Below are 13,733 nucleotides of genomic sequence, written 5' to 3'. Positions count from 1 at the left end.
CCACCCAGCATTAGTCTCTTGAGCCACCCCCCAACCCCCAACCCTGCTTTATCCCTGCCCTTCTCTAGCCTTCTCTGTTTGTGTTTCCTTGTAGATCTCGCTGTCTTAATCACAACCCAAGATCATTCATTTCATTTATTTTCCAGAATGAAAAGTTCCTCATTTCTATACCAGGCTCCCTGGGCTCTACCTCCTTGTCTGGGAAGCAAGATGACACTGCAGATATAGAGGGGAGGAGGGCATGATGGCAGCTATGTGCACTCAGGGCAGCTGGAGAAAAGAGGATTAATTCTGAGACATGTGAAGCCTAGCCCAGGACCCAGTGTTCCAGAAGAATGCAAATAAAACCCCCAGAGATACAATTGGAGGAGCACTTCTCTACCCTGACTCAACACAATTAAATGCAGGGTGTGGCAGTTATAATAAACGCTGAAAAGCATTGGGCTCAATGGTCTGTGATTGCAAAAGTCTAATGAGCTGGAGTTTTCAAAGGCTTAGCATTTAGGCCAGGTATAGGAGATGTGGTAAAATGTGTTTTTTTTTTTGTGGGGGGGGGTATGGTGGCGGGAAGATTTCTTGCTGGAGTTCCTCAATGTTAATTGAGCTTTTTTTCTATATCTCTAAAGTAGTCGGTGTGATTTGATGGGGGAAAACCCCACAAAAGACAAATGTACTAAGAAAATCTTTCGAAACCTGAATTGAGGAAATAAAACCTTAGTAGTCTTTCGGCTTTTCTTGGTACATGCTATAGTAAAATATTGCATCTATCTTTTGAACTACGCTTCACATTACTCTATGCTTTTTACCCCAGGAAAGACATACTAGAAATGCCTCTTGAACAGCTTCTAAACATTGTACAACCCCCACTACCCTTTCCCTTTTCCCCACTTTCAGCTCCTCAGATGGATTCATCTGACACCAGGAGGCTCTAGGGCTCAGGAATTTAACTTTCATTCAAGAGGCTCAAGATGTGTGAGGGAAAGTCCAGATTCTGTGCTTTGACTCTGGATTCCTAGTCTACATGTTCCCTACAGGGCTGGGCAGTGAGATCTCAAATGCATTTCTGGCTCAGCTACTAACTTAGCTGTGTGGCTGTAGGCCACTCACTTAACTTCTCTGGGTCTGCTTCTCCATTTGTTAAATAAAAGGTTTGGACTAGGGGATCCCCAAATTTCCTTTCAGTATATAAAGTCCCATGATTACCAGTGACGTGCTCAAGGTTCATTTCCCTCATGTTTAAAGCACAGAATCTTGTCCACATCATAGGGAGGTAGTGAAAGTCTATGCAAATGTGCTCAGTAAATCTTAAGGCAACACAAATGTCAGCTATCAGTATTATTATTAAGAATTTTTTATGCAACTCTCTGTTCAAAACATGTTTTATGTCTTTTACCATTTGTGCTAAAGTCCAATTCCTGCCTTACAGGAATTCCCAAAATTCAGGCTTTGGTTTGACAAAAGGAGACAAGATGTCAGTTCAGGTAGATGAAGTTGCTGCAAATGACAGCAGCATCTAAAATTTCATAGGAAGGAAGTGGGCTAACACCTACCCTTAGTCCCCAGAAAGACTAACCCTTCTCAGTCTCACTTAGGGGCATGAACATTGCTTATTAAGAAAAGGAATTCTCAAATGAGGCTTTACCCAAAGAATGAAAAGGTCTTGGAGAGTTCCAAGGGCAACACTAGTAAATTTAGGTGCTCATCTTTTGCCTTCAACTGTGCATTTTCAAGTAATTTACCCAAATTAATTCATTAGTCTCCTAATCCCACACCAGCCATTACTTTGCCTTTGGGATGGAGGGAGGTGATATTATATGAACTTTGCATGCAGAGAAAGCCTCTGGGTTGACATTCCCTCTGCCCATACCCAGTAGAATCCTCTTCTGCCAAAAGTGGCAAACTCTTTTTTTTTTGAGGCAGAGTCTCTCTCTGTCACTCAGGCTGGAATGCGGTGGTGTGATCTCAGTTCACTGCGGACTTCATCTCCTGGGTTCAAGAGATTCTCCTGCCTCAGCCTCCTGAATAGCTGGGACTATAGGCATGTGCCACCAGGCCTGGCTAATTTTTTTGTATTTTTAGTAGAGATGGGATTTCACTATGTTGGCCAGGCTGGTCTTGAACTCCTGATCTCAAATGATCCACCCACCTTGGCTTCCCAAACTGCTGGGATTACAGGCATGAATCTCTTTTATCTCTTGTGCCCCATTTCCAGGACTCCCATGGTACCAACTCAGTACCTTGCTTGCTCAGCATCCCAGGGTATCAGAACTGGAATGGCTGCTTATGGACTCCCGGCAGTGGGCACCTCCTTCTTTTGCAGCACAGAAAATCGAAGCATTCAATTCACCCAGGGAGAGGAAGTGAAACACCCAAAGCAACACAGCTAGTAGGGACAGGACTAACTTCTCTTAAGAGGTGAAAAATAGGAACTATATCCCACCCTCTCCCCTAACAAAACCAAACACGCTTTGTGTCCCTCCAAGTATCTCAACACTGCTTAAGCCTGAGGAGTACAGGAAAGATGAGGTACATAATGTCTAACTGTTCACAGCACAGAGTTTCTGTTGCCACCTCTGAGCAGCTGTCTTGTTCTGGGCAACTGTGATCTCCCTTCCTCTCTAAGCTCTTGGAAAGAATCATTCTTAAGCAAAATGGAAGTTGCAATTCCATTGTTCTGTATAGAGTGAGTTAAGGGGAAGGGCTATCTCTCCTTTTCTGTCATCTAATAGCTAAATTAACATAAGCCCATAGGCACAGGGCTTCAGGTAACAGAAACCTAGTTGTGACAATTACATTGTGAAATGAAAATGTATGTTGTGGCCCAGAAGCCTGGGCAGCTAGCTCTAGGCTTCAGATATTACCTACCCTAAAGCAGAATAATGCCTTTTGCCAAGAACGTAGCTGAATCAACTGTGCTTGTCACAGAATAGGCACACATTAAAATATTTGTGGATTGATTTAGTAGACAAAAATTCTTGGCACTTGGCTACTTTTCCATTTTCAGCTAATTGTTAAAAAAATTTTTTTTTTTTAATGTTTAGCTGCAAAGGTACAGGTGACTAGTGTTCAACACAGCTGGAAGAAAGGTTGGTGACAGTGGCTGTCATTTATATTTCCCAAGCTGGTTTCTAAGTAACACTGCTTCTGGGGTATCTTGAGGAAAAAAAAGGTTCTGTGTTCACACAAGGTAGGAAACATTACTGATCTTCCTACCTTGGTCTCCCAATACGCTAAAGGCACATAGCTTGTTAAAAACACGGAGAAGGCCGGGCTCAGTGGCTCATGCCTGTAATCCCAGCACTTTTGGAAGGCTGAGGCGGGCAGATCACTTGAGGTCAGGAGTTCGAGATGAGCCTGGCCAACATGGTGAAAACCTGTCTCTACTAAAAATACAAAAATTAGCCTGGTGTGGTGGCAGGAGCCTGTAATCCCAGCTACTGGGGAGGCTGAGGCAGGAGAATCACTTGAATCCAGGAGGTGGAGGTTGTAGTAAGTCAAGACTGTGCCATTGTACTCCAGCCTGGGCTACAAGAGCAAAACTCCATCTCAAAAAAACAAAACAAAAAACACTGAGAAGCATTGTGGGTAAAGAAACAGTTTTATCTTTGTTTAAACAAGTTCTTTCCAAGACCATTTGACCATAGAACAATCCCTCCCACATTTTTTGCATATCTACTGAAGTTCCACAACATTTGTGTTCTTTGGAAAATACCTTGGGAATTACTGATTGAGCCCAATTTCTGAATTTTATTGGTAAAGAAAAAGGTCCTGAGAGGGGCTGCAGTTCTCACAGAAAGTTAGTGGTGGAGGTAGGACTACAACCCCACTTCCTGGGTGTCTGGCCCAAGCTTGTCAACCACACGTAAATATGGCAGCATTCCTCAAAGGTGGGTTCCGGAATCCCAGCCATCATGGGTACTGCTTGAGATGATACACAAAAAGGACATGAACATTTTACTCCCTAATGGGTACTTTCGGGCAATTTGATAAAACATAAGAGGTTGTTTTAGATGCTTTTTAAAATTGGTAATCATGGCCGGGTGCGGTGGCTCACACCTGTAATCCTAGCACTTTGGGAGGCCGAGGTGGGTGGATCACCTAAGGTCAGGAGTTCGAGACCAGCCTGGCCAACATGGTGAAATCCCGCCTTAAAAATAAATAAATAAATAAATAAAAAACAAATAAATAAAAATAAAATTGGCAATCATATCCCATTATTTCCTTATCTCAAAGATCTTGGGATTCCTACTCAACATAGCCTGACTATGCCATAGGTGCTTAGTAAGTACATTCAATGAGTGAGTAAATGAAAGATGTGAGGAAGAAGGAAAGGGTCGGGAACTGAAAGGGATGAGAAGAGAAAAAATGTGGAGAAAGAGAAGGATGGTAACAAAGGAGCCAGCAGTCACTGATCAGTAGAGTACAGGTGAGAGCGCAGAAAGGACACAGCTGCAGATAATGGAAAAAAAACAAAACCAAACTGAGTGTCTGGAAAGCTCTGATTTTAAAAAGTGAACATGAGTTATGAGACTAATTCAGATACTGGCCATGCCAGGAAGCCCCTGCCCAGGAGATGAGGATGACCACCAACTGCTGAGAATCTTTGTAAACTCAAATCAAGGTGTATTTATTGCACGGGTACAATAAATGGACAAGGCATCTTAAGTACTATAATAACAGGTGAGTGGGTCAGGCACAGTGGCTCACGCCTGTAATCCCAGCACTTTGGGAGGCTGAGGCGGGCAGATCCCTTGAGCTCAGGAGTTTGAGAGTAGCCTGGGTAACATGGCAAAAACCTGTCTCTACTAAAAATACAAAAAATTAGCCTGTTGTGGTGGCACATGCCTGTAGTCCCAGTTACTTGGAAGGCTGAGGTGGGAGGACGGCTTCAGCCCAAAAAGTGGAGGCTGCAGTGAGCCGACACTGCACCACTGCTCTCCAGCCTGGGCAACAGAGCAAGACCCTGTCTCAAAACAACGACTGCAACAATAACAAAACCCAGATGAGTAAGACACAGGTCTTTCCCTAAACACGGACAGGGACTCAGAAAAAATAACATCAGGTAGAATGTGATCAGTGCCTCTGGTGGCGTGACAAGCCAATACTGTGAGGAATCAGGGGCAAGAAGATCATATCAAATCACGAGGTTCCAGAAAAACTACCAGAGTCCACCAACAGTGGCTCACGGTTGTAATTTCAATGCTTTGGAGACAGAGGTGGGTTGATTGCTTGAGCCCAGGAGTTCAAGACCAGCCTGGACAACATGACGAAACCCTGTCCATACAGAAAACACAAAAATTAGCTGGGCATAGTGAGGGGCGCCTCTAGTCCCAGTTACTCAGGAGGCTGAGGTGAGAGGATCTCATAAGCCAGGGAGGTCAAGGCCGCAGTGAGCTGTGATGGTGCCACTGCATTCGCCTGGGCGACAGAGCAAGCCCCTGCCCCAATTGAAGAAAAAAAACCCAAAAACCAAAAATAAAAAACTACCAGGAAGGGCCATGAGGCACAGACAGGATTGCGCCAGGCAGAGATAGAGGTAAGAGGAGAGAGACAGTTCAAGGTGATATATAAATAACTAGCAGGGGGTGGGGAAGCATGTACAGAGATGTGTGGAGACACAGCCTGAAAGTCTTTAAGTTACATAGTGGGGCCTTGAATGACCGACCCAGGTGCTGACACTCAAGAGAGGCAATGGGAAGCCAGTGAAGGTTTATTGTTTTGTTTTGTTTTGTGCAGAGAAATAGTAGCATTAGAGATGATTCCCAGGCAGGGTGACTGGGCAGCCAGGGGAAGGCGCTGGCTTGTGCGGAATTAGACAGTGGGTTCTGGAGAGACCAAGCAATCATTCATGTGTTGCCCATCAAACAACTGGAAAATCTAATCAGAGGTAGTGGCTAAATCCCCTCCTGGGAGCACAGAGGAAGCATAAGGTTCTGGTTATTACCTCAGGGGACAGCGACCGAGAAAGAATACGGAAAGGACCAGCCAAAACGAACGCAGCCAAGAGGAAAGGTCACAGAGAACAGCCAGGGGATCTGGGAATTTCGATACAGAAATTGTAGCCATGGCCCAGAACCCCAGCACGGGAGTCCGGAATGTGTGCGTTTGAACGCCAGAGGCTTGGCTAGTCATGATTAGCAAAGGGACTTAAAAGACTTTTTGAGCCTGTCTTATATCTGTAAAATGGGAATGATTTCTATCTCAGAGGGTTGAGGGGATTCGCTGAGAGTAACTTCTTAGTATGGGATCTGCAGAAACTCTCTCCCTGGAGAGAGCAGGGGCCAGAGGGAGAAGGAATCCGACAGGCTGAACACTTAGGAGTGTCTATAAATGGAGGCAGGGACCGTCAGGAAGCTGAAAACCTTTGCTTCAGCCGAGTTTGCAGAACGCCGTGCGAGGAGAATGGGTGCACTGAATCTAGGTAGTTTCATCTTTGTCCCCATCCCCCAGCACTGCCCAGTGCCCGACGCTCCCATCCCGCCACGCCTCCCAACGTACCCCCACTCCCGCTTCCCGCTCAGCTCCCGCTCCAGCCAGTCCCAGGAGCTGCAAGCGCATGCGCCCTCCTGCGCCCCTCCCCAACTTTCCACGTTTCATTCCTCTCCCTTTTCCTCCCCAGCTCCGGCTCCGCCGCCACGATTGGCCAGCCGGCCACCGGGCCTCGGCCAATAAGCGCAGCCTTCTCGCCCCCGTGTTACTGGGTAGAAGAAAACAAAAACAAACAGAGCGAGAGGGGCCAGAGACTCTCGGAGGCGGCAGAGGCGGCGGAGGCAGAGGAGCGGGATTGGGGCCGGCAGACCGGGGACCTGGGCGAGCAGCGGCGGGGGCCCGAGGGGTCAGTACCAGTGGGCGCGGCTCGCACGCTCGGGAAGATCGCGCCCTTTCCCTCATTCCCCCTCGGAGGCAGCCGCACGATGGGAGGGGGCGTGGGGGCCGCGGCCTTGACAGGTCCTAGCCTGCGAGGCTGGGGTCCGGCTGCCTCCTCGTAGCCCCACAGGTCTAGCCGCGCCCGCCCCAATGCCCCGGACTGCAGGAAGCCGGCCCGGTTCCCTCATTCTGGGCCCATCCCGGAGCGTGGCGACGCGGGCCCGCCCCCTCCCGGAGCCCTCTCCCCACTGAGGAGGGAGCGCGCCGGCGAGGGCCCCCCTCAACCCTCCTCCCTCTCTGGCGGAGGTTGAATTCGGGGGTCGGGATTGGAAGGCGTGTTTCCGGTGAGACTGAAATCCTGTGAGGAAGGTTCGCACCCTCCCCGCCCCCTGCCCTCCCTGGGAATCCTGTGAAGATGCGTCCCCCTGCCCGGCATCTCCCCGGAGACCCGGTCCCGGCCCAGCAGTTTCCGGGGGCCGGCCCAGGGCTGGGGACTTCGGGGGTCCGGGCCTGAGCCCGCTGCAAGGGAGCGGGCTCGGCCGCTGTGGGGAGGGGCCACGCGCTCGCCTCGCCGGGGCGCTGGGAGGCGCAAACGTGCCGGCCTCCCCCGCCCATTGCGACCTTCGCCGCTCCAGCCCTCCGGCAAAGGGTCTCTTTTTTTAGTTTAGGTAAAATAAAATCTCCCGGAGAAAACAAAGCCGGGAAGGGAGCCCCCTTTCTGTGAAACGCATGCCATCTGCTGCATTTGTCAGTTTGGTGCTGTAACGTACATGGAGTTTTGCAAGAGCTTTAAAACTGTCTGCAGACGTCAATTTAGCCCACCTCCCCCTTCCTCTTGTGAGAACTTGCTACGTAGCCAGCAACTGTGTAGTGTCTACAAATGATGAAAACGATCAGAAATGCAGCTAGGTGTCGGGGAAAAGAGGGGTTTCCCCTGTTTTTTAACTTGCATTTTTACTGTTAATTTTTGTAATTTTGATATTTTTTTTTCTGCCCCCGACCCACAATTTTGATATTCTTAACGTGGCTGTTTTTTTGGGAAACCACCAAGTGCTTTTTAAACAAGGACTTATTGGTATTTATGCCCTTAATATTCCTTCATTATAGGTTTATTGAATACCTTAATATCTCAGTAAGTGTCTTTGAATTATAATTGATTGGCTTTTTCCGTGATACTAATGTGAGAGGAAAAATAATTGTTAGGACTGCAAAAATAAATGCCACTTGAATATTTTCTGTAGTGCTCATTTTTGCATTATTGTGGTACAAAGCTTTTAGCTGATAAGCTGCTAATTAGCTGGCCGTAGCCGAAGAATGAATATAAGTAATTTTAGTTAATAAATGGCCAAAGCTTGACTCCCCAAAATGCCAGAGCAATTTATGAGGTATATTTCAGGAAATACATACAAATATACATGTATATATATATTTATTTTGTGGGAGAGTGGAGGGTCTTTTAGGGAATGTCTTGGCAATTGAATGACACACTGGAGAAAAGAACAGTGTTTAATGTCAGCCTTCATTTTCTTCTAACTTGTATGTATAGTTTTCTCATTGAAAATTCATTTTTATAGGTTAGTATGAAGGAAATAGGGCTTGGATTTTTTGCCGTGTGTTTTCCTGTTTGGGCCAATTATGTTAACGGTTGTTAAATTGGAAAAAAAGTCCTACTAGTTTTAAAGAGAGTAAAAACGTGGAACATGTCTTATCTTTATCTGAACTCTTAAAATGTGTGTTTGTTGCTTTCAAATACGACGAGTTATCGATCGAGTTATCATTGCCTAAAAACACAGGACTTTTTGTTTTATTAAGATAACTTTGTTTTTATTAGGTAAGAGATGATACTCATTTCCTGACAGTTTTGTCTGATGGAATGCCTTCTGTATAATAGTTTAAAATAATTATTTTAAGTGTTTGGAAAACAGTATTTTAAAAAGTTTGATTTAACAGCAGAAGTCTGTTTTAATAAGCTTCTTTAACCCTAAAAAAGAATCTTCCTATGGGATATTAAAATCTTGGATTGAACTTGTGCAAACAGTACTGGATTTGGAAGGTCTAGATTCTCATCCTGGCTCAAACTAAGCAGCTGTTTGTCTTTGGACATATTACCTACCCTCTCTGAATCTGTTTAGTTGTGTGTAAAGTGGAATACCTACATGAAGATTGTTCTGTAAGGTACTAAATAATACATGTAAAATTCTTTTTGAATTGCAAAGGGCTTTTTAAACATCAGTTATATTCATTTCACTTACTAGGTTCTGCAGAAAGTATTCTCTCAAAGGTTATACTTTAATCAAGAATGAAAAAGACTTTATAATAGAACTCTAAAAAACTCAAACACATCATATGACATTATTCCTTTCCTATCTAGGTAGTTCAGGCATGGAATTGAAACAGAATGTAGCCTTTTCAGCCATGAAGGATGCTAAATGTTTAAATTTGCAAACCATTTTTGTTCATATATCTATATGAATCTCTATATACATATTTTTAAGATTTTTTTTCAAATCTAAAGTTGGTGGAAGTTATATTGAAAAGTGATTATAAAGAATAACATATATGAATTTAATCTAGACAGAATTAGAGAATGATCTCACAATTTTCTTAAGTTCCCAAGCAATATGATAGCATGTTAGTCTGAGGATAATGCCATAGTAAGAAGCTTATAATTTTAACCTAAGGTCCATTTGTTTTTGTTTCACAAAATAATACCCTTTTCTGAAGTAAAGGGCTATGAACTTATGTTAACAAATAATAGTTTATAATGAGGAATTTAAAAGTCAGTTTCAGGGCCGGGTGCGGTGGCTCACGCCTGTAATCCCAGCACTTTGGGAGGCCGAGGCGGGTGGATCACGAGGTCAAGAGATTGAGACCATCCTGGTCAACACGGTGAAACCCCGTCTCTACTAAAAATACAAAAAAAAAATTAGCTGGGTATGGTGGCGTGTGCCTGTAATCTCAGCTACTCAGGAGGCTGAGGCAGGAGAATGGCCTGAACCCAGAAGGCGGAGGTTGTGGTGAGCCGAGATCGCACCATTGCACTCCAGCCTGGGTAACAAGAGCGAAACTCCGTCTCAAAAAAAAAAAAAAAAGCAGTTTCACCTTTGAGTCCCAGCAGGAGGCTTCGCATATATCATTGTTATCCTAAAATGACATCTAACAGTAGATTATGTTATATGGGAAAAAAAATGTGCTTTTCTGTAATTAATTTATTAGGCCTTTTCACTAATTTGTGCATTTTATATCTCTGAAGAGAACACTGCTAGCAACATGATTGTAAATGACAGGAAGGACTTAATATCACCTATGTGACTTAAACATACGCTTAAGTACTCTAAACCACTATTTAAAAAATACTTCTAGAGAGACTCTGAAATCTTAATTTGCTTACACTTTCTACTAACATATTTTTTGAATACTTTTGATATTTCTTTAATATAAAATTATTGGATCTATATCACTAAGTGAATTGTCTGAAAGGTAACTGATTTCATCAAACCTTTCAGAATTAATAATTTTTAGGCCATTTTGAAACTGAGGCCTAAAATACTGAGATGCTTATGTCATTGTACTTACTCCTTTCTGAGACGATCAGATTTTAAAAAAATGGATTTCTCATATAAATGATATTGTCAAAAAAGCTGATTTTAAAAGTTTCTCCCAATGTCAAAGTCTTATTCTAGTAATTAGAAACCTAGGTAATGAGTGGCAAATATATCTGCCTTTCAGATAAGCCGTAATGTGAAAAATAACACAGTCATGTGACATTCTTTATTAACTAAAACTGTTTTTTTTTTATTTTGGAGTAGTTCTCATAATTCATTGGTAGGGAATTATCCAGTATCCAGTATTTATATTCCTATATATGTATATCAGATTAATTTTGAGGCTTGGTATTCCTAAAAGATTTGGATGTATGTGTGTATTTCTTTAACTTGAAGTAAACATATATAGCAAACATCTGGGATTTTTTTTTTACTTAGATAAATTTATCAAGAAGATTGGATCCAAATGTTAATTAGGGTAAGTCTTTCAAAGTAAAGTGAACTCTTTTATTTAATGGAATTATGTTTTTTTTTTTTTTACAATGTGCTTAAGTAAGTTTAATTCAGCCAAATCACATCAGTTTAAAGGATGTTAAAGCTTTCTTTTTTTCTTCTAAAAAAACAGATTCAGAAGGAAGATTTCCATTTGGTAATTTGTTTAATCGGTGCAAACGAAATTAAGGAAAAATGGATGTAGAAAATGAGCAGATACTGAATGTAAACCCTGCAGGTAAGTAAGAATATCCTTTTCTTCTTTTTTTTTTTTTCTTTGTTTTGAGACAGGATCTTGCTCTGTCACTCAGGCTGGAGTGCAGTGGTGTGATGGTGTGATCATGGCTCAATGCAGTTTTGACTTTCCTGGGCTTAAGGGATTTTCCCCCACCTCAGCCTCCTCAGTAGCTGGGACAACAGGCCTGTGCCATCACACCAGGCTAATTTTTTATTTTTTGTAGAGATAGGATTTCACTATGTTGCCCAGGCTGAATATCTTGAACCTTGATTGTGTTATGAGGAAGCTTCAGGCCATTCCATATTTTGTAAAAACATGATAGAAAAACTATCTTTACTTTAAATACTGTTTTATTCATGCTATGAGAAAACAGGCTATATTATTTTTAAAGTCAAGTTTATGATTCTTTTCATGGAAATTCATTACATGTCCTCTTTTTCTGCCTATCCTTTCACATTCCATACATTCCTATTCTCCACTGTTTATAATAAAGCATACACTACAGAATGGAGAAGAATAGCGCCTACTTATTTTCACATGGGCTAGTTAGTGATTTCTGTAATATACTTATTGGTATCTTTAATATCTTTCCTAATGAATAATTTTTATACTATAAATTACTTATGGTATTTTCCCTAATTCTCCTTGGTGCTTCAGTAGCATATTGTTATCGTAAAAATAAACAAAATTTTGTGGAATAGATGACCAGATGTGAGTAACACGAGACAACTTAAAATGTCTTTATAGTTTTTGGAATAATCTCCCCAGAAAATTAATTAGAATTATGCAATATCTGAATAGTAAGAACAGTTCATATTGGTATATTTTAGATAATTCTTTGCTTTATAATTTTATTAATATTGAAAGCTCTTTATTTTCTGTCATTTTATTTCATGACTAAATACTACATCTTTGTTTCTTTAATGACTTAACTCACTATTGTTTACAATGTGTATTGTTTTCTTTGATCTGAACAAACATTAAAGTTGAAGCTTCTTCACCATTGTTTATTTACAAATCTTTTAAAAGTATGCTAAAAAATTAAAAAAAGTTTTATGTAATTAATGATCATTTCTGTGCTGCTATATACAATAGCTATGTGAGTATTCCTTAGGGTTATAAATGGGTAATATTTACCTACTTAATTGAGTTGGGGATGGTAATACAGTTTAAGAATGTATTTTACATATAAGTAATTGCTGCTTTTCTGCACTGTTCAGTACGGTAACCACTAGCTACATGTGGTTGTTATTACTCCTGAGCTCAAGTGATCCTCTCTCCTCAGCCTCCTCAGCAGGTGGATTACAGGCATGTGTACCACTGCGCTTGGCCACATGTTGAGTACTTGAAGTGTGGCTACTCTGAGTTGAGGTGAAGGTCAACAACCTCTATAATTTTTTATATTGTTTGGTTGTTGAGATGATATTATGGTTATATTAGATTAAATAAAAAATTTAAATTAATTTCACCTGTTTTTACTTTTTAATGTGGCTACTGGAAAATTTAAAATTTCTTATGTGTCTTGCATTCTAGTTCTATTAGAAATAGAAACATAGCTTTTTTGTTCATTTTTTATTTTTTATTTTTTAAGACGGAGTTTCACCATGTTGGTCAGGCTGATCTTGAACTCCCGACCTCAGGTGATCCGCCCGCCTTGGCCTCCAAAGTGCTTGGATTACAGGCGTGAGCCACCACGCCCGGCCAACGTAGCTTTAAGATGTATACTTTTTGATTCCTATCTGCATTAAGACCTAATTCTAACCCTGTTCTCAGTGCTTCTGTCCAGCACTGCCTTAAAAGACTTATTCTTCAATATTTGGATAGGCTAAGACTAACTCTCTTTTTAGTAAATTCTTTCTATAGGAAGTAGTCCAAGTCACACTCTTTACCTTGAGGAAGTAGGTTATTTATTCTGACTTTCAGTTTCCTCATGTGTAAAAGTGGGGTATAAATACCCTCTGTATAGATTTGCAGTTAGGATTTGTGTGTTAAATCTGTGAAGCACATATGAGGTATGTAATATGTGAAAATGGTGGTAATTTTGTTATTCTAATTATGCCACTCATTGGACACCAGTAATTGAAAATGTGATTTTCTGGTGCTGTGGTCATATACAATTGGAGTGGTTACTATTGCAATGTCAGAATTCAGAAAGAGTGAATTGTATGCAGTAGAAAACAATTTTGAAGTCATCACATTCTGTACTTAGGTTATCATTTTAATTGTGGTTTTCTTAAAGTCAGCTCAATAGTGGTTATGGAACTCCAGCACTTAGGCGAATATAAATAACAAAATATAAAAAAGTAATGTAAACATGGGTTAAAAATTATAAGGTCAAATATATAAATTAGAGAGAGAATGTTTACTGCTGCAGAGACACAAACATATTTGAAAGGATATTAAAATGTTTTAAGAAAAGAAAACTCAATTATAGGAAATAGATATATTTAAATTGAATACTCCAAGGAACAGTTTAAGACCGTTTATTATAGTTGTGAGTCCTGTATCTTCTGGACCAGTTTTGTGGTTCACCTTAGTAGTACAATGATGAAAGCACTATGTTACAGGTAGATGTTTAATTTTTTCTCAAC

The 13,733-nt window shown here is 41.6% G+C and overlaps 1 protein-coding gene across 2 annotated transcripts in view; it reads left to right on the top strand.

Moving 5' to 3' along the window:
• Positions 1–6,753: 6,753 nt before the first annotated feature.
• The window catches only part of PDCD4 (programmed cell death 4), a 27,736-nt gene continuing 20,756 nt past the window's right edge, over positions 6,754–13,733 (top strand). The window contains exons 1-2 of one of the 2 annotated variants that reach the window (XM_012450203.2): positions 6,754–6,835; positions 11,038–11,142. In XM_012450203.2, coding sequence (XP_012305626.1) covers positions 11,100–11,142 — 43 coding nt within the window. In that variant the 5' untranslated portion in view covers positions 6,754–6,835; positions 11,038–11,099. Of the gene's footprint in view, positions 6,836–10,858; positions 10,891–11,037; positions 11,143–13,733 lie in introns of those variants that run through there. The other variant, XM_012450204.3, reaches the window with a different exon arrangement.

Source organism: Aotus nancymaae, unplaced genomic scaffold, assembly GCF_030222135.1.
Source record: "Aotus nancymaae isolate 86718 unplaced genomic scaffold, 86718_ANA_hifiasm-v0.15.2.pri h1tg000010l, whole genome shotgun sequence".
Classification (NCBI taxonomy): domain Eukaryota; kingdom Metazoa; phylum Chordata; class Mammalia; order Primates; family Aotidae; genus Aotus; species Aotus nancymaae.
This window is presented reverse-complemented; position numbering and strand designations above follow the sequence as displayed.